The 25277-nt window shown below is 43.7% G+C and overlaps 1 protein-coding gene across 4 annotated transcripts in view; it reads left to right on the forward strand.

Annotated features, from left to right (window-relative positions):
- LOC133369639 (cholesterol side-chain cleavage enzyme, mitochondrial) overlaps nt 1–25277 on the forward strand; it is a 55178-nt gene that overhangs the window by 11156 nt on the left and 18745 nt on the right. The window contains exons 2-5 of one of the 4 annotated variants that reach the window (XM_061595012.1): nt 2368–2428; nt 13116–13401; nt 17088–17243; nt 23966–24165. In XM_061595012.1, the coding sequence (XP_061450996.1) occupies nt 13133–13401; nt 17088–17243; nt 23966–24165 (625 nt within the window). In that variant the 5' untranslated portion in view covers nt 2368–2428; nt 13116–13132. Of the gene's footprint in view, nt 1–2367; nt 2429–10436; nt 10488–13037; nt 13402–17087; nt 17244–23965; nt 24166–25277 lie in introns of those variants that run through there. The other 3 variants (XM_061595013.1, XM_061595011.1, XM_061595015.1) reach the window with 3 other exon arrangements.

Genomic DNA, 25277 nt, shown 5'->3' on the forward strand with positions numbered 1-25277 from the left:
GGGCAGGGCTCCATCTGCTCTAATATCCAGCCTCCACTGCATGTCTGTGTGTGTCATTTGCTGTTCCACCTAAAGCAGCAAAATGACTTGGACCAGCTCTGTCTCCATGCTCTCCTGCCCCCATTATCTCCCTGCCCTCAAACCCTGATATATTCCTGTCCATAACCCTTGCTCCTCCAACTCCTCTGCTGCCAACCATCTGAACCCTTCCTTCTTCCTTTCATGATTCTCCCCTTTCCCTCTTCAAGCCTTTAGTATCTCAAGTAGCTTCTTGCAACACTTTTATGGTGATGCTGCCTCTCTCTCGTCCTTCAAAGCCTTTCCTAGAATCCTCCCCCTCCTCCTCAGTGCCAAAGACCTCATCCCTTGCTTAACTGAAATTTAAGCGCATGTAACCAAACAATATGGACTTTCCTCTTTTATTTACCCTTGGAACTGTAGTTTGAAAAGGGTGCCTACAGTTCCTGTTCCCTGCACAGAGTGAGAATTCCCAGAGTTCCCTGGGAACAGGGATTGATTATTAAACCAGATGAACTTGTTTCCTAACTCTCAGTGTGTGTGTGCGTGTGTGTGTAAGACTTTCAAAAGAAAGGAAGTTCTCAAGCTGATGGGAAAGCTTTTGGTCAGGGGTGGGGAACCTATAATCCTCCAAATATTGTTGTACTACAACTCCCATCATCCCTAGCCATTGGCCGTGCTGGCTGGGACTGATGGGAGTTGGAGTCCAACAACATCAGGAGGGTCACAAGTTCTCTGCCCCTGATTAGGTAGAGGGCACCTAGCTTTGGGAGAGAGGAATCTATTTCATTTCTTCTCCCTCTATGATAATGATTTCTTTGGTGGGGAACATGTTGCTAGAACTCATGAACGAGGCTCACCACATCATGAAGCTTTTACCTATTTCTGTCTCTTGGGGGCTGTACAACTCTTTACATCTACCTTGTTCTTATGAAGACCTTGATTTGACTCAGGGTGGTTTTAGGAACTCAGCCATATAAACCCTTATGTCTTTATATTTTTAGGACCCTGTCTAGCAGTGAATGTATTTTGTTTTAACCTGTTTTTAGCAATGCATTTTATATTGTTGTGACCTGCCCTAGGACCTGCTGGTGAAGGGTGGGAAATAAATTTAATAATAAATTAATTTTACTGTTAAATTTATGATTTAAAAACTATAAACTAATGATTAAATTTGCAATATTTATTGTAATATAATATATAAATATATTTTAAAATGCATTTCTAATAAAGTGGCAGAGCATCTGCCTTGCATGCAGAAGGCCCCAGGTTCAATCCCCGGCATCTCCAGGTCAGGCTAGGAGGGATTCCCTACCTGAAACCCTGAAGAGCTAATGCCAGTCAGTATAGACTATTGTTCTTCAACCTTGGGACCCCAGTTGTTGTTGAAGTACAACCCCCATCATCCTTGGCCATTGGCTAAGCTGGCTGGGGTTGATGGGATTTGTCATCCAACAACACCTGGGGACCCACGGTTCAAGAACAGTGTTATAGACAATTCTGACTGGATGGACTAATGCTCTGACTCAACATAAGGCCACAGTCACATCTGAGATTTATTCCACTATTATTTCACTTTAAACAGTCATGGCTTCCCTCAAAGAATTCTGGGAAGTGTAGTTTGTGAAGGGTGATGAAAGCTGTCAGAAGACTCCTGTTTCCCTCACAGAGCTACAGTTCCCAGAGTTTTCTGGGAAGAGGGAATGACCGTTAAGCCACTCTCGCCAACTGTACCTCTGTGATGAGAACAGGGGTCTCCTCACAATTCTCAGCACTTCACAAACTACACTCCCCATGATTCTTTGGGGGAAGCTGCGACTGTTTAAAGTGGAACAATAGTGGAATGAATGTCTGGTGTGAATGTGACCTAAATGCCGCCACCACCTTTGGTAAGAAGCAATTTCTTTTCTTTTCATATTTAGTAATCTCTTCCTCCTCACCCTTCCTGCCAAGCCAATTCACAGTCAGGCATCTCCTTCCTGCTGAGGTCATGATGCTAAATATATGTAAACAAGCCCTCCCAATACCACATTCTTTCAATTGTTTCCTTTCCTTCTTTGGAGAGACGAAGGTCACTTCCCATTAGCGGAAAAGCATGGGAGATTTTTCTAGCTGAGCTCAATCCTGAATGAAGAAGATAAAGTCAGAAGAAAATGGGGTGGGGGAGGGGGATGCCCTCAAAGTGGTCAAACTTAATATTCAGCAATTTGGTTGTATCCTCTCTTTTTTTAATATAGAGCTTACTGCATGTTGTAGGTTCCAAATGGGTCATTGCAACTCTTTCTGTCTCTGATGGTTGTTATTGTGTTTATTTATTATGAAATTTGTATCCCACCCTTCCTCCCAAAGGCAGGCCAACAGAGCTCCATATTGGGACGGGCTCAGAGGAGAGCAAAGAAACTGGCCAGAGGTATGGAAAACCACTCTGATGAGGAAAGTTTGAAGGAACTGGGCAGGTTTAGCTCCATCTGCATTATATATTTAAAGCATCATCATACTACTTTATTTATTTATAAAAGTTATACCCTGCCTTTCTTTTCATGTTAGAAACCCAAGGCAGCTTACATATGGTTCCCAGGTGGTCTCCCATCCAGGCACTGACCAGACCTGACTCTGCTTAGCTTCAGCAGGGTGCTGGCCTCATGTGCCTTCAGACCATAGCCTGGCTTCCACCAAAGAATCCTGGGAACTGTAGTTTATTAAGGGTGCTGAGAGTGGTTAGGAGACCCCTGTTCCCCTTACAGAGCTACAGTTCCCAGAGCAGTTTAACAATCAACTCCTCTTCCCAGGGAATTCTGTGCACCTGAACCAATACCTTGAACTGAGCTTGACAGCTAATTGGCAGCCAGTACAATTCTTTCAGCAGCAGCATAACATGGGGGCGACAGCCTGCCCAAGTGAGCAGTTAAGCTGCCACATTTTGCACCAGCTGCAGCTTCAGACCAACCCCAAGGACAGGCCCTTGGAACCAGATTAAAAGGAGAAAGGGCATTGCCAGTGGCAACTCCATGTCAGTGGGGCAGTGGAAGCACCTTGGACAGTTCCTTGAAAATTCGACTAAAATCCAGAGGGGAGTCCACTGCCCCCCTGACATGCAGCCACCAGCCCCTACTGGGTATCACAATATGTTTTGTATTCCATCTCCGAGGGGTTTTGAATTTATCAGGGGTACCTCCCCATTTAAGGCAGGGAGACTGGGTTAGTTCCAGGGACTATTTCAGGTAGACCTCTGCGAATCAATCACCTAAATCCATTCTAATGTTGCCAGGTTAGGAGGGAAAGGTGGAGGAAAGGGCCAGGGGAGCAGCAGCATGGGAGGTCAGTGAGGAGGCTTCATTTGTTCCTCTTGTTTCAGAACTGGTGATGACACGTCTGTGTGATGGTGGTCACCTTTCTTCTGGTCTCATGGTGTAGTCAGGGGAACCAACTTGGATGGCTTTAAAAGAAGATCAGCTAAATTCATAGAGGAGAAGGCTATTGATGGCTACTAGCCATGATGACAATGTTCTACCTCCACTGTCAGAGACAGCATGCCTCTGGCTACCATGCAGGAACACCAGAAGCTGCCCTATACTGAGTCAGATCATTGGTCCATCCAGCTCAGTATTGCCTACACTGGCAGTGGCTCTCCAGGGTTTCACATGGGAGTCTCTCCCGGCGATTCCTGGGATTGAACCTAGGACCTTCTGCATGCCAAACAGATCTTCTACCACTGAGCTACAGCCCTTCCCCTGATCTGCCCTGTGGTTCTGATGGTTCTCCAGTCAAGTAATGTGTTGCTATTTGCTGAAAATTGCAAGTGGAGAGAGTGCTCTTGCGCTCAGGTCCTGCTTGCGGGTGTTGCACCCCAGGCACAAGGGGAGCTAGATCAAGGAGAGGAGTCAGATGAGGATGAGGTCCCTGGGGCATTGAAGGAGCCTGCAGACTTCCTCGGCCAGCACCCCCATCAAGGCAGGTCCCCCTTGCCTGCAAGCTCCCTGCCTGAACTGTTGGGAAGTGAACCTTTGCATGCACCAACCCCACCCATGCAGGAATCCCTGCCTGGCACTTCAAATGCTTCCCCGCCAACCAGCTTCCCGCTCCTGAGGTTGCGACGTCACATAGCGAAGCCCTGCTTTCAGATGGGCCATCGGAGGCTCGCTCCCTTGCCCTGCGCAAGAAGGCATGAGAATGAGAAGAGAGACTTTCAGAGGGTGGAACTCCAGAGGAGCCATCGTTTACATGCAAAGACCTTTCCTACTTAAGCAGGTGCCCACCCAGGCTCTAGTGCTGAGTAAACTCTCCCCACACACTGCAGAGACTGTTTAGGTAGGCTAGTTAAGGAAAGCAGTGAGTCAGAGTAGACATGTTTTAGGAAGTGCACAGCTTTGGATGTAACCATCACACTAATAAAATGAGAATTAGACCAAACCTTGCCTCCATCTCGTGTCTTGGACTCTGGGCAGGACAGCGGACTTCCCATAGGCAACTGGTTGACCACTGTGAGAACAGGATGCTGGTCTAGACTAGAACCAGCAGGGCTCTACTTATGTCCAGTTTTGGTTGGAAAACTGCATTGTAAATTTTGAAGGATAGCTGAGGTTTCTGTATTGGTGCAGAGTGGTAAGCGGTGGTAACGTAGCCGAAGCTCTGCTCACGTCCGGAGTTCGATTCCAACGAAAGGAGGAAGTCGAATCTCTGGTAAAAGGGGTCGAGGTCCACTCAGCCTTCCATCCATCCGTGGTCGGTAAAGTGAGTACCCGGCATATGCTGGGGGGTAAACAAAGGCCGGGGACGGAACTGGCAATCCTACCCCATATATATGGTCTGCCTAGTAAATGTCGCAAGATGTCACCCTAAGAGTCGGAAATGACTCACACTACAAGTGTGGGGACACCTTTACCTTTTACCAGAAGTGCAAATTAGGTAGGTTTGTGTTACGGTTTGAATGGAAAAAATTTCTCCCACATCCCTAAGCCAAGCGTACAATTAATTGTTTACATGGGGGTGTAAGACAGAGGCACAGTTTGTGTCCAAAATCTGAAGTTGGCCTCAGAGATGCAATGCCCTCAGAGATACAGTGCCCTTGCCCACTGCCTAAGGTCTGAGCTTCAGATGGAGCTGAGTCATGCAACACCAGTGACAAGGAAAGATATGGTTCTAGTATGTCATAGGAATGGTAGTTGCTAGATCCCTCATCTCATCTCTGTTGACTGAATGCATTGCTAGCTTGTAGCTAGAGATTTATCAAGAAAGGCTATTGTCTCCATTGTGGAGATTATGAACACCACCTAGTGGTAAAGGAGAGAAAGACCAATACACTGAGTAGGCTGTGGATATAATTCTAATTTCTCCTCATTTGAATTTGCCTTTGAGAAACTTGGGGTGGGGGAGAAATTCAAGCTGGTTCACATTTAAAGCCAAATTTATCAAATTTGCCTTTCTGCGAGAAGAAAAATGCAGCCATTCGAATTGTGCACTTACCCAGATTTTGCCATGCAGTTGTCCAATCAAACAATGTGTATAAAAATACATATTAGGGGGAAATGTGCATAAAAATGAATATATGAGTGAAAATAACATTCAAAAATGCATTACATTAGGATAAATGGGTTGCAAAAATATGTCTATGTTGTTTGTTTGTTTGTTTATTAAATTTACATCCTGCCCTTCCTCCTAGAAGTAGCAAGCAATAAAACACTAAAAACATCTTTAAAAACAATTCCAGCACAGATGCAGACTGGGAAAGATCTCCACTTAAAAGGCTTATTTAAAGAGGAAGGTCTTCGGTAAGCGCCAAAAAGACAAACTTGTATATATTAGGACAAATTTTGACCATCCTTATTGCCACCCAAGTCTTGCTTGAACAAAAAACTCTTCCTGACCTCTGATGCTGTGCCTGTATATGTCTTCAATCTTGCTAGGTTTTATTGTTTCTGACCACTGACCTGCTTTATGGCTTCTGGTTCCCAGCTTTTGACTGTTGCCCTACTGCCCAGCCCTGGCAGACATTGATCTTGGGGTTTGTACAAGTACGTATGGGAATATAAAATACCCATTTTTTCTGATAGTCTGGTCCTAAACAATTTAAGGTGTTAAAGGCACAAACCAGCTGTTGCAGAAGGGGTGAAATGTATTCAGAGTACTTATCTTCTAACAAGCAAGAGGTGTCTAAATTCATAGCAAACAACTTTCCAAAATGTACAGTAGATCCTGCTGCTACTGTTTACAATTTCTCCACTAGATGGTGGTGAAACCAAGTGTCTTGCTAAAGAAGTTGAGTATGTCTACCACTCATAGTTGATCTTCTCATCTCAAGGAAATCCAGGCTGTGTGATAAAGTTCTTTTACAGAAGGCACTTCAATTCTGCATAGGTTGTGCAGATGAAACCTATATGTTTCAACCTATACAATGGTCATACATGCAGGGTGCTCACCTTGTATACAAGGAGTAGGGTGCCAGGGAGATGTTGCAAATCATATCTATCTATGTATCTATCTATCTATGTATGTATCTATCTATGTATCTATGTATCTATGTATGTATCTATCTATCTATCTATCTATCTATCTATCTATCTATCTATCTATCTATCTATCTATCTATCTATCTATCTATCTATCTATCTATCGTCTGTTTGTCTAGTTTTCTTTTAATGTATTTTAAAGTCTGTTTTAGTGTTGTTTTAAAGTGTTTTTAGTGCTTTTGTTCACCACAAACAAACAAACAAACAAACAAATAAAATATCTATCTATCCAAAGCAGTCAGAAAATCCCTGGTTTACATGCTGTTCTTATAATGAACAGCTTTGATAGAAACAACAAAAAAAGAGGCCTTGGCAGCCCTTGAGAAAAAAACCCAAACCAACCATGGTGACCCAACCTTATCTTAAGGGACTGTAATATAGCTGGAAGTAGCTGACATTATAGGATGGGGCGTAGGCCTTCTGAGACTCAACAGGAATCTGCCATCTTCTTGTTCCTCATGTCATGGCAGTTGATACTATCAACCCCAAAGCAGATGGTTCTGCTGTTCTTCCTCACAGGGCAGACAGAACTGAAGGTCTCTGTGTTGGACAGGAAAGGGTAGACATGTGGTCTTTGGGCTGAAAAAAGATTCTGAGGCCTGGTATATAGGTTTGCACCCTTACACTGCAATCCTATAGTGACTACCTGGAATCAAGCTGCATTACTGAGAGGTCAGGCTGGAAAGATCTGTCAATTTCAGTTCACTCTGTTTCTCATTTTTCCAATCTATATTCTGTTCTCCACATTTCTGCAGCAATCTGTGGTTTTTTTTTAAAAAAAAAATCCTCATGAACATTCTTCAACCTTTTAGTGCAAATTTCTCCTAACAGGCTTGTTTTTCTTTGCCTCACATTTTTACAAAGAATTTTCTCTGAATGTAACACATTTTTGGTATGTTCTTTGCATGAATATATTCGTTTTTATACACACTTTCCCCTAATATATGCATGTTTGTACACTGGCTGGTGAACTGCATTGCAGAATTTGTGCAAATTTTGAAGGAAGGCTGTATTTTAATTTGTATATTGTTTTGGAAAGTGCGCATTATGTAAGTTCACCTTTAAAAGTAAACTTTATTGAATTTCCTCCCATCAGTACTGTGAGGGAAAATAGGTACAGGGCTACAGCCTTAAATAATACACTTCTCTATGAGTTAGCCCCATTACACACTTGAGAAATCATGCACAGGACTGCAGTTAGGGCGGCCAACATTTGAATTGGCTTTCTGTGGCTGTCCCTTTCACAACGCTTGGATCTTCAGCAACAAGCTGGTAATCACTCTTCATTCCATCCTGGAAAAGGGACTCCAGCTGTCTTTTGCAGAACAAGTGTCTCTTAAGAGGGGCAGGTCAGGCTGTTCTTCCATCTGCCCTCCTTTTAGGCATTCAGCAGGCAAGAACAATAGTGTTCCAGTAACGTTTTTAGAATCCTCAATTTCTCGGAAGCTTAGATACCCTGGAAGTTAATCAATGGTTCCTCACTGAGAAAAGATGATAACACAGACTTCTGGCTGACGTCAATAGTGCCCTGAATTTGTTTCTCCTGGATGAAACCGGTTTTCTGGATCCATTTCTATCTGGGCTCCTATATAGGTTTTGGAGCCGCTTTGGTGACCCTGGTGGATGAACATTGCAGGGAGAGAGACAGCAGGGAGGGGAGGGCAGTGTGAGCCTTTTGATTCTTCTGGGCTTCTTGGCAGTGTTCAGTGTCATTTGACCTTGGCATCCTTCTGCAATGTCAGTAAACATCAAGGGCGCTACTTCACAGTGGAAATGTCAGCCTGGACTGTGCTTGCACAAAGTGTAATTCAAATAGTTGTGTGCTCTATACCAGCAGGTTTTCAAACTTCCTGGCTTCGGGGGGAAAAGTTCAAGGGAACACTTCCCTGCTGTGTCAAATCAGATTGTAGCTCAGGGGAAGAACCCCTGTTTTGCATGCAGAAGGTCCCTGGTTCAATCTCTGGCATCTCCAGCTAGGACCTGGAGAGACCCCCTGTCTGAAAACATGGACACCTGCTCTCTGCCTGTCAGTGTAGACAATACTGATCTAGATGGACCAATTGTGGTCTCACTCAGTATAAATGATGTTCCTTTGTTCCTATGACAGGTATTTTCCCAAAGAAGGTTTGCAGTCGCTTGTAAAAGGTAACCTTCCTTCATAATGCCAAGACTGTTTCGAGGGCTCTGACCAATGTTAAAATGCTGGCTATATGATCCATGGCTAAAAGCACTGCAGAAGCTCGTAACTGCTCTGCATCCTTCGTATTTCCCCTCCTCTGATTCTGGGAAAGCTGACAATTTTCTTTTAAAAAATCTTCCTCCATTAGAGGGTCATCTAAGGACATAAGAAGAGCGCTGCTGGATCAGGTCGGTGGTCCATCTAGTCCAGCATCCTGTTCTTACAGTGGCCAACAAGGTGCTTATGGGATGCCTGAAAGCAGGGCTTGAGCATAGCAGCACTCTCCCCTCCTGCAGTTTCCTGCAACTAGTATTCAGAAGCATGCTGCCTCTGACCATGAGCCACTATAAGGCACTATGGCCTTGTTCACGCAATACCGCTCTCCAGGGCAACAGTCACCATCTAGTTTAATTTCAGCTAGGAATGGATCTGTCAGTTTCAGTTCTCTCAGTTTCTCATTTTTCCAGTCTCAGTTCTCCACATTTCTGCAGAAATACAATTTTTTTAATCCTCATGAAAATTCTCCAGCATTTTAGTGCGAATTTCTCCTAATAAACACATTTTTCTATGCAGTTTTGACTAATGTACACATTTTTGCAAGCAATTTCTCCTAATATAATGCATTTTGTATGTTATTTTCACTCATATGTTCATCTTTATGCACACTTTGCCCTACTTATGCAGTTTTGTAAACGTTGTTTGGTTGAAGAATTGCATTACAAAATCTGGATAAGTGCAAATTTGGAAGGATGGCTGTGTTTTGGTTTTCGTATTGCTTTGGAAAGTGTGGATTTGATAAATTCAGCTTTAAATGCAAACTGATTGAATTTCTCACCCATCCCTAATTTCGGCAGATACGTGCTGAAGGTCTAGAGAGCTATCAAACTTCCCTGCTCAGGATCAAACATCCTACCCAATTCTTTTTAATTTCCTTCAATGCTGCAAGCCGATCCAATACTCCTATAATATCTTGATTGCTGCTATCTGATTTCTTGCAAGTTGGAACCATTTCCTCACCTTGATACCAGGGGACAGGCTGTAGCTCAGTGGCAGAGCCACTGCATGCAGAAGGTCCCAGGTTCAATCCCTGGCATCTCCAGGTAGGGCTGCGAAGGACTTCTCCCTGAAATCCTCGAGAGCTGCTGCCAGTCAGTGTACACAATACTCAGCTAAATGGACCAATGGTCTGACTCGGTCTAAGGCAGCTTCCTGTGTTGCAGTTCAGCAAAACTTTTTGGAGTCTTTGGTGTGGGGGCTTTCCAGTGTATTGCACAGTTTATCACAGGTTTATTTATTTATTTATTTGATTTATATCCCGCCCTTCCTCCCAGCAGGACAGAAGTCGTGAGTCCTCAGTGCAGTGAGCTCTTGGCCCTCAGGGTTCATTCCCTTGAGGTCAAGGTGGCTGACCTGGAGAAGCTGAGAGAGGCAGAGGGGATGGTGGACAAGGCCGTTGGGGATGTGTCTTGCTCCCAGGATGGCAGGTCCCCGGCTGTCATGGAAAATGAGGGTCTCAGGAAGTGAGAGTGTCATTCTGAGGAAGAGATGAATGATCCTTTAGGAAGGAGAGACTGGAAGAGGAAAGGAAAGCCCCCAGGTGGGAGGGTCTGCCATTTTCTGTGAGGGCGGGAGAATTAAGCACGACTTTTGTATAGAGACTAGACTGTACTTGTACATTGTTTTTGTATTTTATATATCTTGCTTCTGATTTCCCTTTCCCTTAATTATATCTTAGGTTGCTGCTGTTATATATGCATGACATTTTACAGTTGAACCCAAGATAAGTAGGTAATAGCTTACATTGTGAGACTTTGTATTTTACTGAGTATTTCTCATTATAATTGCTTTAATTTTTTATATTGTATAGATATTACGTTAAGTATTGATATATATATATATATATTTCCATTTTGTGTTGTAAACCACCCTGGGGTCTCTTGAGGAAGGGTGGTATATAAATGGAAATAAATAAATACGGACCCATTCCTTGGGGGTTGAGCAGCTATCCTCGCATGCCAAGGATACTCCTCTGGGGGATGGAGGGTTCCGAAGAGTGGGAGATTTGATTATTAGGTACATAGATAGCTGGGTGTGTGATGGGCATGTGGACTGCAGGGTGAATTGCTCACCTTCTGTGAAGGTGGCAGATGTTGCCCATCTAAATAGAGGTCTTGGTGCATGCTGACACCAATGGCATGGGGAAATGTAGTCAGGAAGTCCTGGAGGCAAAATTTAGATTGCTTGGTTGGTTGCTGAGAGCCAGCACCTTCAAGGTAACTTTCTCTGAAATGCTACCATTTTGACCCATGCAGGGCAAGCTAGACTGGTGCAGCTTTGTAGTCTCAATACATGAATGAGACGATGGTGTTGGGAAGAGAGGTTTGGCTTTGTTAGGTACTGGGGAATGTTTTGGGATGAGCTGGGCCTGTACAAAAGGGAACCAGGATGGAACCAGACTGCTGACGCTTAAAATCAAAAAGATAGCAGAACAGGTTTTAAACTGATTGCGCGGGGGGTAGGGGGAAAGCTGATAAGAGCTGAGGAGAGCCTGTTTTGGAACAACCCCCAGGATGAAGATGTAATCATTTAAATGGGGGGGGGGAAGGGTAGAACTAGGCATTGATAGTGCAGGGGCACATGGCAGCAATTCAGAGAGGCCAAAGGAGAGAATGAAATGTGAGAGATGCTGTATATAAGTGTTTGTATGCTATTGCTAGAAGCCTCTGAGCCAAGGGTCAAGCCTGAGTGCATGGTCTTAGAGGACAGCATGGATATAGTGGGCGTAATGGGAACATGGTGGAATGGGGACAACCAGTGGGACATGGTTATCTCTGGACATTTGGAAGGACAGGGAAGGGTATACTAGAGATGGTGTTACTCTGCGTCAAAGAGGAGATGGAGTCCAACCAGCTAGAAACCATAAAAGGGGCAGACTCCACCACAGAATCATGGTGAATGGTGATACTGAAACCCGAGAGTATGCTAGCACCAGAGGCATGCTAGTGTCCCCCTGACCAATCTGTCCAGGGTGATCTTGAGAGGGAGAATGAAACCGAGGAGGCACCCCAAAGGGGAAATGCTGTCGTAATAGGTGATTTCAATTACTCCTATTGTCCTCAGAGAGATAAAATTCCCAGAGTTCCTTGGGAAGAGGGATTGACGGTTAAATCACCCTGAAAATTGTAGCTTTGTGAGGAGAACAGGGGTCTCCGAACAATTCTCAGCACCCTTCACAAACTCCCCTTAAGCCATGACTGTTTAAAGTGGTATGATACTGCTTCAAATGTACATTGCAGATGGGGCCCAGAGTTCTGTTTCCATGGTGCCCAACCAGATGCCTCTGGGAAGCCTGTAGGCAGACATGACAACAACCCTGCCCTTCCTTCCAGCACCTGGTATTCTGAATCTGGGGGAGGGGGTGTTATGTGGCAAGTTATACTCTTTGCCCCTTCAGGTTGTTCCATCTCTAACATGCTGGGGCTGGTGGGAGTTATCCAAAACATGGGGAGGGCACCAGGTTGGGGAAGGCTCTTCTGCAAGTAACGCATTCTGTTTGCAAAGTGAGGTCATGATCCAGAATGAAGGGACTCTTTATGCCAATAAGGCTTAAAAATTCTATTGAAATGATGAAACCATAAAATATCGGGCAATCAATTCTGTGATGCATTCTGCTTCAGGTCTTGGAAGGTAAGTTGCAAAAAAGTGGTATCTGATAAGACTGCAAGTTCCTCTAAGAAGAGCAGTGTCAAACAGATGCAGAGTGGATTAGGAAGGATGCATGTGGCAAAGTATCACAACAATAAAATATAGGTTACAATAAATCAAATCATCCCAAAACACAACATCATTAAAAACAAACAAACAAAGGAGATGGTATCAAAACAGTAAGAAATTTGGAATGGAATTATGATATGTAAATTGACTGCTATTCTTAAAGGTAACAAAACTATGATACATTTGTTTGGATTACTGAACTAAAAAAAAAGAATTAAGATGTGTCAGAGTAAGAAGATCCCCAATGACAATTTGAACCTACAAAACCTTTTAGTGTTATGATGTTGAGTGTGGATATTTAGATTTAATTTGCAATAAGCTTTCTGGTTTAACTATTTCCAAGTCTATTATTATTATTGTTGTTGTTTGTTTTGTTTTGGTAATCTTGTGCATATTTTTCTTCAAATCTTGCTCAAATAAATAATATTGCAAAAGGAGGAGGGAGAATGGGCAGGGATTTCAAGCCTCATGCAACTGGATGATCTGCATCCTTGAGACGGCAGCCCAACAGCTATAAAAGCCTGATCTTCAGAGACCTTGTATCACTTTCAAAGGATTTATCTTCCACAGCTGGCTGCTTAGTTCATCCCTTCCCCCTATCCCCCTCCTCATTTTTTCTTCTTCTGTTGCAATGTTAGCCAGACATCGTCTCTGTATGCCTGTTGTGGGTGTCCCCAGTAGCCTGAGGATTTTATACTGGTGTGAAAATACCCACTTCGTTGGCCACCAGCGCTGCAGAGTCCATACAGCTGGAGAGTTGTACCCTTCTCCTTTTCAAGGAAAAGTGGCCAGGCCATTTAGTGAATTACCTGGCAACTGGAAAACCAGCTGGTTCAACCTGTATAACTTCTGGAAGGAAGATGGGTTCCATAATGTCCACAACATGATGATCCACAAGTTTCAGAAATTTGGGCCTATTTACAGGTAAGGGGTTCTCTTTAGGGTGTGATATTCGAATCAGAGTAGGGATGGAAAGATCTGTCAATTTCAGTTCTCTCAATTTCTCATTTTTCCAATCTTAAATTCATTTCTCCACATTTCTGCAGCAATTTGTGTCTGTGTGTTTTTAAAACCCTCATGAAAATTCTCTAGCATTTTAGTGTGAATTTTTCCTAATAAACATGTTTTTGCAGGCAGTTTTCACTGATATACACATTTTTCCAAGCCGTTTCTCATCATATAATGCATTTTGCATGTTATTTTCACCCGTATATTCATTTTTATGCAAACGTTCCCCTAATATATGCATTTATTACACGTTCCCCTAATATATGCATATATATGTTTGTAAATATTGTTTAGTTGGCAAACTGCATTGCAAAATTCAGATGAGTTTGAATGTCACAGGATGGCTGTGTTTTAGTTCTCATATTGTTTCGCAAAGTGTGAATTTGATAAGTTTGGCTTTATATGCAATTCTCACCCATCCCTAGTTCAGAGGGCCACTTAAGACTAAGGCTGCATACACACCATACATTTAAAGCACATTTAAAGCACATGACTTCTTTCAAGGTATTCTGGGAATTGCAGTTTACCATGCACAGAGCTACAGTTCCCAACACCCTTGAGAGTTCCCAGGATTCTTTGGGCTTTAAATGTGCTTTAAGTACACAGTTTATGAAGGCTTGCTTCAGCCACAGAAGGTTAATACTTGCCTGTCTTATGGTAGCCACAGCAGCTACAGTATATTTAACCATCAAATTCAATTGCATTTTACTCATGTAGCAACTTTGTGCAACCACAAAGAGGCAATTGTGTGGTGCTGTTGCCACAGGTTTTCCATCCCGGCCCTATGAAGAGGTAGTAATAAATACATTGTGTTGTAGGAGGCAATTGCAGCCCTACTGAAAGTTAAGAATGGAAAGATATGTCAATTTCAGTTCTCTCAATTTCTTATTTTTCCAATCTTAAATTCAGTCCTCCACATTTCTGCAGCAATTTGCTTTTTAAAAAAAAATCCTCATGAAAAGTGTTCAGCATTTTATTGTGCATTTCTCCTAATAAACACATTTTTGTATGCAGTTTTGATTAATGTACACATTTTTGCAGCAATTTCCCCCAATATAATGCATTTTTGTATGTTATACATATTGTAAACATTTGGTTGGAGAATTGCATCCAGCTAAGTCCAAATTTTGAAAGATGGCTGTGTTTCAGAACACGTGAACTTGGTAGATTTAGCTTTAAAGGCAAACTGAATTGAATTTCTCCTCCATCCCTACCCAGCGTAGACCCATTAAAAGTAATGAACACAGCTAACTTAGATGCATCAATTTCACTGGTTTACTCTGAGCAGAACTTAGTTAGATTAAAAGGAATTGCAATAATAAATATTAGCATCAATAATAAACTGGAATAGAAAGCAGTGTACCAGCAGGTGAGGGCTCAGTGTTTGAGATCACTAAAAGCCAAACTCATTTCTAGCCTTGCTATACTTTCCAGTGACTTAAGCGCTGCAATCCAATACACACTTACCTGTGGGTAAGTCCCATTGAACCCAAAGGACCTTACTTCTGCATAGACATGTATTGGATTTCAGCCTAAAGGTTGTATCCAAGTAAGTCCTAATCAGAGTAGACCCACTGAAATGAATGAACCTAAGCTAGTCATGTCCATTAACTGGGTACAGTCCTACGGCTGCATACGTACCATACATTTAAAGCACATTCCCATTCACCTAAGAATCCTGGGAAAGGCAATTGTTACGGATTCTGGGAACTGTTGCTCTGTGAGGAGTAAACTTTAATTTCCAGGATTCTTTTGGGTAGTCATGTGCTTTAAATGTGTGTTATAGTGTGGATGTGCTCAGAGTATTATGTGTATTTTAAGATATTATAATAAATAAAAAGCTGGATAAACTGAGAAGAAGACAGTGCTCTGAAGCATGTGCAGAGAGCCTTTGGGACAAACTTTATTGTGCTAGCCGGATTCCTATGGGAAGCCCACAAGCAGGACTTCAGCACAATGGAACACACCCCTTTGACAGTGGAAGCAGAACTTAGCCCTCATGCCTAGTAGCCATCAGTCGTGTAGTGGCAAATTCAGAAGTGCAGGGTCCCTTCATGATAGTCACAGCCATGCCTCTCCCCCCTTTTTTGCTGCTGGGTTGAGATGCTCTGCAAAAATATCTACCCTAAGTTACCCTTTACTCCTTTAAAGTGCTCACTATGCTCACAATCATTGTGGATATTTTTTCTTCTTTTTCTTGATATCAAAGTTTGAAAACAGCCCTAGAGGAATATGTGGAGTAAAAAAAATCCAATTGCTTTTTACAATTAGTTTCCAACTACTAAGTTAGTCTTTTCTATAGCAGCCAGTTAAAAAGTTTTCTCTTGATTGTCCAACAGTAATTTAATGACTGGTGTTCACACTAATTTTACTGTTAATGTGACCTTTACATTATGTAAGTTAACACACTCTCTGCATTGGGGAGTAGTGAGGGATAAGGTCACTCTGGCCCTCACATCCTCTCCTCCCGTGAGTGAGGGGGTATTGGTTGGTGCTATGTGCCCCACCTATGCCCCATTAGAATTGTGGCTGCCCCAACTAACAAGGAAGACTGGCTACACAGCTGACCTGGATTAGCCAGACTACATTGAAATCCCCTTTCAGCTGCAAAGATTATCAAATGATTTATGATCTCCTTTTAAATCCAACCTGAAAAACTGAAACATCTGTTGAATTGCAATCAATCAATCAATCAATCAATCAATACTTTTTTTTTAAAAAGGTAAGATTTAATTTTAGCTCTGATTTGAGCTACCAGCGGCTTTCATATCTCAGGTCAATGAATTCCATAAGTCAATCATGCTTTGTAAGGAGGAAAGTTCCTGTTCTGTCCTGTGCTATCTGCCTAGTTGATGTAATCAGGCATGCATCTCCTCTCCGCCCCCCAATTGCCTTGCTGACAATTTCAGGAATGCTAGAAAGGGAAAGGGCCTTCAGAGAGAACATAGAAACAATGGAACACCTTATACTGAGTCCATCTAACTCAGTGGTCCTCCAGTGTTTCAGACACGGGTCTTTCTCAATCCTATCTGAAGGTGCCAGGGACTGAATTTAGGACCTTCTGCATGCATCCTTCTGGATGCCCTTCCCCTGTGGTGGAGGGGCTCTTCCATCCCTGAGATGAAGAGACCCTTCTCCAAAGAAGGGAAGGTGGGGGTAAAGATCAGGAGGAATTCACCTGTAATCCACATATGTGTCTCTGTCATTCTTGAATCCAGAGGTTTCCAAACTGTGGTCTGTGGACCACCAGTGGTCTGAGAGCTTCATTCAGGTGGTCTGCAACATGTCCGCATTAACTACTCCTATTGAGTTTTGATTGCATTTTGATTGCTTCTTTTATTTCTTGTATTGTATTTCATTTCATACAATTTGAATTCTCTGGAATGCATGTTGTAATGCAATAAAAGACAATACAAGAAATGAGTAAAGCAACTGAAATGCAATTAAAAATCATGCTGCATTTAGCACAGCGCATCGCAATGGCTACAACAGGCAGAAAACATCATTAAGTGGTCTGCTGGGATCCTCAGCAATTTTCAAGGGGTCTGTGGGGAAAAAGTTTGGGAATCCCTTGCCCTAATCCAGCATTGCTCACCTTGCAGGGAGAAACTGGGCACCTACGAAAGCGTCAACATCATCGATCCTGATGACGCTGCTGCTCTCTTTAAAGCTGAAGGCATGTACCCGGAGAGGTTCATGGTACCCCCTTGGACGGCCTACCGTGACTTCCGCAATAAAGCATATGGAGTGCTTCTCAAGTAAGGGCCTGCAAGATGTGTTGGTGGCAGGCCTGACATTGTGTGTTCAGGTAGTCTAAGGGGGATGGGAATAATTTCAGAAAAATCAGGGCATATATATAGGTAGCCTAGCTAAAGGCATCTGCCAGAAATCCTGAGTGGGGCAAGGAGCATTGATTTTAATTGTAACTACAAGTTGCTATCCTGACTCTCTGTTCTTGACACTCCTGAACCGCTACATGGTTCTCAAGTGGCACAACAAGGGCCATAGGAACCTGAGCTGTATAGGTGGTTTATTGCCTATATAGATAGTTGTTTTGGAGTGTGTGTGTGTTGCAACTGTTAAAAATTTGGAATCCAGAAAGTAATGGAGATCTACAAATCATTCAAAGATCTGTCAATGAATCCCAATCTGTTTGTGTCCAAGATGGTTAACATCATTATATATTAATTACATATTCCAGAACGTATCTGTCAAACTTGGCCATGTGTGTGTGTGTGTGTGTGTGTGTGGAGTAGGGATGGACAGATCTGTCAATTTCAGTTCTCTCAGTTCCTCATTTTTCCAGTCTTAAATTCAGTTCTCTACATTTCTGCAGCAATTTGTAATTTTTTTAAAAAAAAATCCTCATGAAAATTCTACAGCATTTTAGCTCAAATTTCTCCTAATAAATTTTTTTGTATGCAGTTTGGACTAATGTACACATTTTTTGCAAGCAATTCAACTTAATATTTTTGTATGCTATTTTCATAAATATATTCATTTTGTGCACACTTTCCTCTAATATATGCATTTTTGTAAGACATTGCTTAGGTTGGAGCACTGCATAGCAAATTTGAATAAGTGTGAATTTTGAAGGATGGCTGTGTTTCAGTTCTCATGTTGTTTTGGAAAGTGCAGATTTGATATAACCTAGACTTAAAATGTAAACTTAATCAAATTTCTTGCCCACCCCTAAAGTGGAGATAGGAGTCCACCCCACCAGCTTGATCCAGTTCCCCACCCCTGCCTTATACAGTAGGCCAGAGGTTCCCAAACTGTGGTCCATGGACCACCAGTAGTCCACAAGTTTCATTCAATTGGCCTGTGGTATGTCTGTGAATATGTGGTTGAAGATGGGAGATGGCTGTGACGATCCCACCTTTGGCTCCACCTGTCAGGTTCCCACCTGCTTGTGGCTACCGCCTTTCACTAGGCACCACCTCAGGACACCACCAGTCAGGATCATCTTTTTTATTTTTTCTCACTCCGCTCTAGCACAGATCTCTCAAGATCCCACTGCTAGGTAGCACCACCAGCCACTCCCTGTAAACAATACTGCTAGAGACTTCACCTTAGTCTCCCTATGGCTTGTTACTTTGTGTCTGGGTGCCCTTGCTGTCCACAACCCCCCTGTATCTTTGTCTATAAAGCATACAATCCTGGCTTGCTCTGGATACTTGCCGATGTTACAATTTCTTCCTTCACCTCTGCCACCATTAGATACAGTTTCCCTTCAGCCTTGGTAATTACCCTGCCCTCCCTTCTGGTCTGTATATCCCCAGCCAAGGATCAGGCTTTTGATAAACCAATAAAAGTATTTATTTGATAACACTAGGAAATAACAAGATTACTTTAGGAATGTTTAACAAGCGTATGGTTTCTTATGTTTCCAGTTATATATATTCTGTCCAAATAAAATCAGCCTAATAAAATCCAAACCTCCCTCAGAACTCTGTCAACTCAATCCCAACTGCCTCCCACTTCAACTCCTTTCCAATCCCTCTCCTCTCACCTCCCCCCAACAACCTCTCGTACTCAACTGTCATCCTCTCATTGATACCTTCAGCCATTCAAACACTCAGCCAATCATCATCCAACATTCTCCAGCATTCTAGTCCATGTACTCCCCCCTCTTACTCAATTCACTTACCATATATCCCTATATAAACCTGCACTTACCATATTTACAGTTTTTAACATATAAGGACATCACAATGGCACTTCCATCACATTCTATGTTCATATCCATTTTTATTTGTATTTTTATATTTATTCACTAATAGGCAAAAACCCCTTGTGGTTTAAGAATGTACCTATAGCCCACAGCCATTTCTATCAAACTTTAAAAAGCAGGGAAATTGGGCAGCTTTAGTGAATGCACCAGGGGAGCAGGAGACCTGGCCTCCTCTCTGAGATATTGTACTGCCCTACAAAGTTGTTAAAATGCAAACACAATTTGGGTTGGCCTTTCACAGTCCAATCCACTTCCTGTGTAGCTTGGAAGAATTTCAATCCTGTGCAATCATGGTTAGGACCATGGGGGAGGGGAGAGGGGAGAGAAAGGAGGAGGGGATTGGAAGGGGAGGGGAGGGGCAAAGGAAGAGAGAGGGAAGGGGCAAAAGGGAGGTGATGGGTGGGAGGAGAAGGTGAGGGTAGGTTTGATCATTTGCATGCTTATTAAGTTCAATGGGATTTACTCCTGTGCAATCAGGCTTAAGATAGGTGAAACTGACCTGGGGGAGGGGCAGGGAGGGGGGAAGAGGGAGGGAGGGGAGGAGGAGGGCAGAAAGGGAAAGGGGAGAAAGGGGGAGGAGATTGGGTGGGTGGGCACTGGGCAGAGGGGAAGCCCCTTTCCTTTCCAAAAGGAAAACACTGACCAGTATCATTGTTTTTCAGCGTTCTCCCCACCTTTTTATTCTACAGCAGGCACATGGAGTCCCCCCACCCAAATTTAAACCAAAGCTGCCACTGGCTACACCCATACCAGACTTTTATTTCAGTTTAGACTGTCATGGCTTCTCCCAAAGAATCCTGGGAAGTGTAGTTAGTAAAGGGTGCTGAGAGTTGCTAGGAGAGGCCCTGTGCCCCTCATAGAGCTTCAATCAGAGTGGCTGACTGTTAAACCCCTCTGGCCACTGGAGCTCTATCAGGGGAATAGGAGTCTCCTCTCAACACCCTTCACAAACTACACTTCCCAGGATTCTTTGGGGAAGCCATGACTATCTAAAGTGAAATAAAGGCAGAGCTTGGAAGATTACTTTTAAAAAGGAATAAATTACAATTACTATTACATGGCCCCCCCCAAAAATAAATTACCATTGTTCTGAAATGAATTGATTACTTTACCATTACTCAAAAGTAATCACTAGAATTACACTTAAGTTACTTAAAAAAAACTAGAGTGCCAGAAGGTGCTGGCTTTGGCTGCTGCACACTAAGTCACATAAAACAACATTAAAAATAAACAAACACACAGAGAGGTAGTAGAATAATTCTTTTTATCCATAAGATAGCAGTGGTGGTCTCTCTGCTGGTAAGGGAGGCGGGGAGGGAGGCAGAGGCCACTACTCACATCTTTGCACATCAAACCAAGTGCAACCCCCCTCTCACTCAGCCAGCAAGCATAATCTCTCTCACTTAACCCCTTCCCAGACCCTGGCCTGCCACCAACAAAGGGACACTCACTCAAGAAAACATTTTCCCCTGAGATGCAAAAAAGTTAAAACACTGCAAATGCAGCAAAGTAGCCAGGGAAGCCAGCCAACACACACACACAGAGTCATCTTTCAACTCCACTCTGCTGCCGCCTCTTTCTCCTCCTTTATCCATGTTCTTGCCTTCTGGCTCCTTTCTCCCACCATTCCATTCTTCACCATCACCATCCATTTTTTAAGACAATTGTTTTCTCTACTTCATCCCCATCGCACTCTCCGTCTCCTCATTTGTTGCCTCCTACCCACCCACAGAACACAAGGGAAGAGCGATGGTGCACAGAAGATCAGTTTGAGGCACATGATTTTCATCCACAAATCAGAGGAGCAGAAGACTTCCCCTGATCTCCCCCCCCAAGTAATGCCCAATGCTGGAAACATTACAATTACAATTACAAAAGTAGTAAAATTACTCCTAGTCCTATTGCAATCAAAATGTAAAGGAATTACCCACTTGTTCCTCAAAAAAATAATAAATTAGAAGTAATTAGTTTTTTGTAACTAATTTCTTCCAAGCTTTGAATAAAGGTCTGGCATGGGTGTTGGCCCCTGATTAGCCAAGCCAGGCAGCTGTGAGTCTGGCTTTTAAAACACTGACAGTTGGTTCTTACTGAGCATGCCTGGGCTTATCATTGACTTTAATGTTAAATTTCTTAAATTAATTAAAAACCGGCCAGGCATTTTTTTAATTTTTAAACTGCAGAAGATGAAGATCAGAGTATGGGGCAAGGTCAGATTACAGGTACTCTGTGAACATGGCTGATTTTTAATTAATTTCAACCAATTATGAGAACTCTGACAGAAAAAAGTCCAAAAGGGGTCTGGTTTTTTTTCTCTCTTTTTACACTTCGAACTCTCGATTATCTCTGACTGTTTTGTGTATCGCCATGAAAATTGAGAGGGTTGTTAAGCAAGCATTTCTGAGTTCAGGACTATAAGTTTTGTAAGGTTTTGTTTTGAAATGAGCTTATGGGAAGCATCAGAATGGCATGTTTTCAATTTAACATTGCGGAATGCAAAAAAATCCCTGCTGGCTATAGTATACAGCCACTCTTGTGGCTGTATAATGTTGTCTTTTACTGTATTACAATTTGAATCCCATGGTATTCCAGTTTTAATACAATAAAACACAATATATATTTAACAAAAGAAGCAATGAACATACAATTAAAAATCATACAGCATCTAGCACACTGCATTACAAGTGCAATGACAGGCTGAAAGATCATTAAGCAATCAGCAATTTTCAAGAGGTCCCTGGGGAAAATAAACCTTGTGAACCACTGCAGTATGTGACAGCCATGAGAAAGGCGAGGTTTCTGCACTCACACATCTTTCCCCATCCTCCATCCAGGCAGGCAAGAGGCACATTCCAGCCAGGCAATAGTCCTTGTAGAGCAGCCTGATGGAGCAGCCTGATGGGGAATGTGGCTTCAGAGGCAGCATGGTCTGGGGAGAGTCCCGAGGGCTGCACAGAGAGGCCTTGAGAGCAGCATTTGGCAGCCTGGCCTCAGGTTTCCCACCCCTGTTGTAGACTCTGTTACAAAGGGGGGCTCATGTTCAGAGCTTGGAAAAGTTATTTTTTTGAACTACAACTCCTACCAGCCCAATCCAGTGGCCATGCTGGCTGGGGCTGATGGGAGTTGTAGTTCAAAAAAGGAACTTTTCCAAGCTCTGCTCATGTTGTGCTGTGTGTAATTTGTGTGCTTAATTTCGTTTAAAGCAACACCACAGCAAGCAGAGTAACAGCAGATGTTGAAATGCGAATGTGCCAGCGTTTGCCTAAGAAAGCAGGCTTTTAACCTGCATCAGCATCACTGAGACTGGAGACTTAGTAAAATAAGAAAAGCTACTTTATTTATAGAAATACATAGTAGATAGAAAGGCAAACCTAGTTCTAACTAACTAACTAAGTTGGAGGCATAACGCCCAGGTGTAGGGGTTAGCCTCATGGCTTGGAGAGAGAGAGACAAAGGGATGTCTCCTCTCTCCCGGACAGTCAGAGGACAAAGAAGTGGAAAGGGCAGAAGGAGGAGGGGCAGGTAAGCTTCCCTAAAGGCATCACAGTCTAGTGACAGAAGGAAGTCAATCAGAGCATTCCAGGTAAAGGTAAACAAGCCTATCCATCTGGAGGACCCTAGCTCTATCTCCCTTCTGGAGCACAAGCAAAAGAACAAAACAGGAGTTGCTCTTGCCCCACTTCCAACAGCTCAGACCCTCACACATACTAATGGTATGAATGAAGGGTCCATGCAACATAGACTGGTCCCCATGCTGCTCACACAACCCTTCTGGCTGTTTAGCCAGTGTGAAAAAGGAATCGATGTGCATACCAGTGCACTCAATGTGCATGCTTTATGTACGAACAGGCCACCAGTGGGGTGTGTGGCTGATGGTGCAACTGGCAGAAAGGAGCAAGGCCAGCCTGAGCATCCCTGTGGCTCCCTCAAGCATGCTTTTAACATGAGAACTTAAGAGGAGCCTGCTGGTTCAGGCCAATGGCCCATCTAGTCTATCATCCTGTTCTCACAGTGGCCAACCAGATACCTATGGGAAGTATGCAAGCATGACCTGAGAGCAAGAGCACGCTCCCCTCCTGCGGTTTCTAGCAACTGGTATTCAGAGGGACCCTGCCTCCAACAGTGGAGGGAGAACAAAGCCACCAGGGTGGTGGTGGTGATGATGATGATGATTCTAACCCGCCCTTTACCAGCAGATCCCGGGGTGGGTTATATTACTTTAAAATTCAGTGTTAAAAACAAAACAATTACAGTCACAGGAATAAGGTGGGTCCTGAAAGCATACACCTCAAGTGCCAAAGGCCAGGGTAAAGAGATGTGTCTTTAGCATTCTCCAGAGACTGTACAATGAAGCTGCCAGAAGCATGTATGTGAGGCGGGAATTCCATAACTTAGGGGCCACCACAGAGAATGCCCTATCCCAGGCCAACATCTCCCAAACTTCTGAAGGTGACGGAATTACCAAGAAGACCCTCTCTGCTGATCTTAACACCCATTAGTATCCATTGATAACCTTATTATCCACCCTCTTTTAACATGTGATAGGGCTAAACTGACCCCTTCTGTCATTCAGATGACCATATGGAGGTCAGGAGTCCCCTCCATGCATTCACTGAGCTTCTGAGAAATGCTTTTGTCAAAATCTTATCCAAAGTCCAGACATATGTGACCCTCTTGCAGAGGCTGAGAAGATCCCCTGCATTTTGAAGGAATGTTCTGACAGTGATATTGTTTCTTTTACTCTGCTAGGAGTGGAGAGGACTGGCGTCATGATCGCCTGGCCCTGAACAAGGAAGTGTTGTCCCTCAAAATGACAGATAACTTTGTGCCCCTCCTGAACGAGGTGGGAGAAGATTTTGTCCGGAGAGTACAAATGCAGATCCAAAAGAGCGGGCAGGGAAGATGGACGGCTGACCTGAGCAACGAGCTCTTCCGTTTCGCCCTTGAGTGTGAGTGGGTAAGGGGATGTGGAGCCTGTTTTAGCATTGTGGTGGGACAGAATGGGTGAGCTTGGTAGAAGAGAAAGAGATAAATACCTGCCAGGCTCCATCTATTTTCATGAGCCATCTGTACTTCTTGGAAAAAGGCAATGTTCCTAAATCCCAGTCTGTAATGACTTTGTCAGAACTCCGCCAAGGACTTTCCAAATCTAGAGCAACTTGCGCTGACCTTCAGAGATAAATTTTGTCATCAAGGTGGCCTTTTTTTGACCACAGATTCAGAGCACGTGATGTCCTTTGGATTTGCTTGTTCGTCTGTAATTGTTCTGCCGAGAAGAAATGACACAATCTCTCCAACAGAAGCCGGGGAATGGAAGGCTGCAATCCTGAGCACATTGACTAGGGGGTGGGGAACCTTTCTTCAGCTCAAGGGCCACATCCCTTCTGGGCAAGCTACCAGGGGCTACATGCCAGTGCTGGGTGGAGCCAGAGGAAGAAGTGGGTGGAGCAATGAATGTACATTATACTTTTGTACAGTAGACTAGCTTCTACACACACTCATTTCTATTCTCCATCGGGGCAAGCAAGAAGCTTTATCAGAGGACACATCCCAGCGAGGCATACACACTCCAGGAGGGTATGAAGCAAGGCAGGTGAAGGGTCTGGCCTGAGGACAGAAGGGGTGAGTGGAGAGGGTGTGTGGCCTGGGGAGAGAGTGAGTGAGTAGAGAGGGGGTCTGGCCTGAGGAGAGAAGGGGTGAGTGGAGACAGGGTCTGACCTGAGGAGACAAGGGGTGAATGGAGAGGGGGTGTAGCCTGAGGAGAGAAGGGGTGAGTGGAGACAGGGTCTGGCCTGAGGAGAGAAGGGGAGGGTGGAGAGGGGGTGTGGCCTGAGGAGAGAAGGGGTGAGTGGAGAGCGGGTCTGACCTGAGGAGAGAAGGGAAGGGTGGAGAGGGAGTGTGGCCTGGGGAGAGAAGGGGAGGGTGGAGAGGGTGTGTGGCCTAGGGAGAGCCCCAAGGGCCAGACCCAGAGGCTTAGAAAGCCATATTTGGCCCCTGGGGCCAAGGTTCTCCACCCATGTATTATGGTGGTGTTTTAAGGGACTTTGCAGGGGAAATGGCC

This window comes from Rhineura floridana, chromosome 14 (genome assembly GCF_030035675.1).
Source record: "Rhineura floridana isolate rRhiFlo1 chromosome 14, rRhiFlo1.hap2, whole genome shotgun sequence".
In the NCBI taxonomy this organism is placed as follows: Eukaryota; Metazoa; Chordata; class Lepidosauria; order Squamata; family Rhineuridae; genus Rhineura; species Rhineura floridana.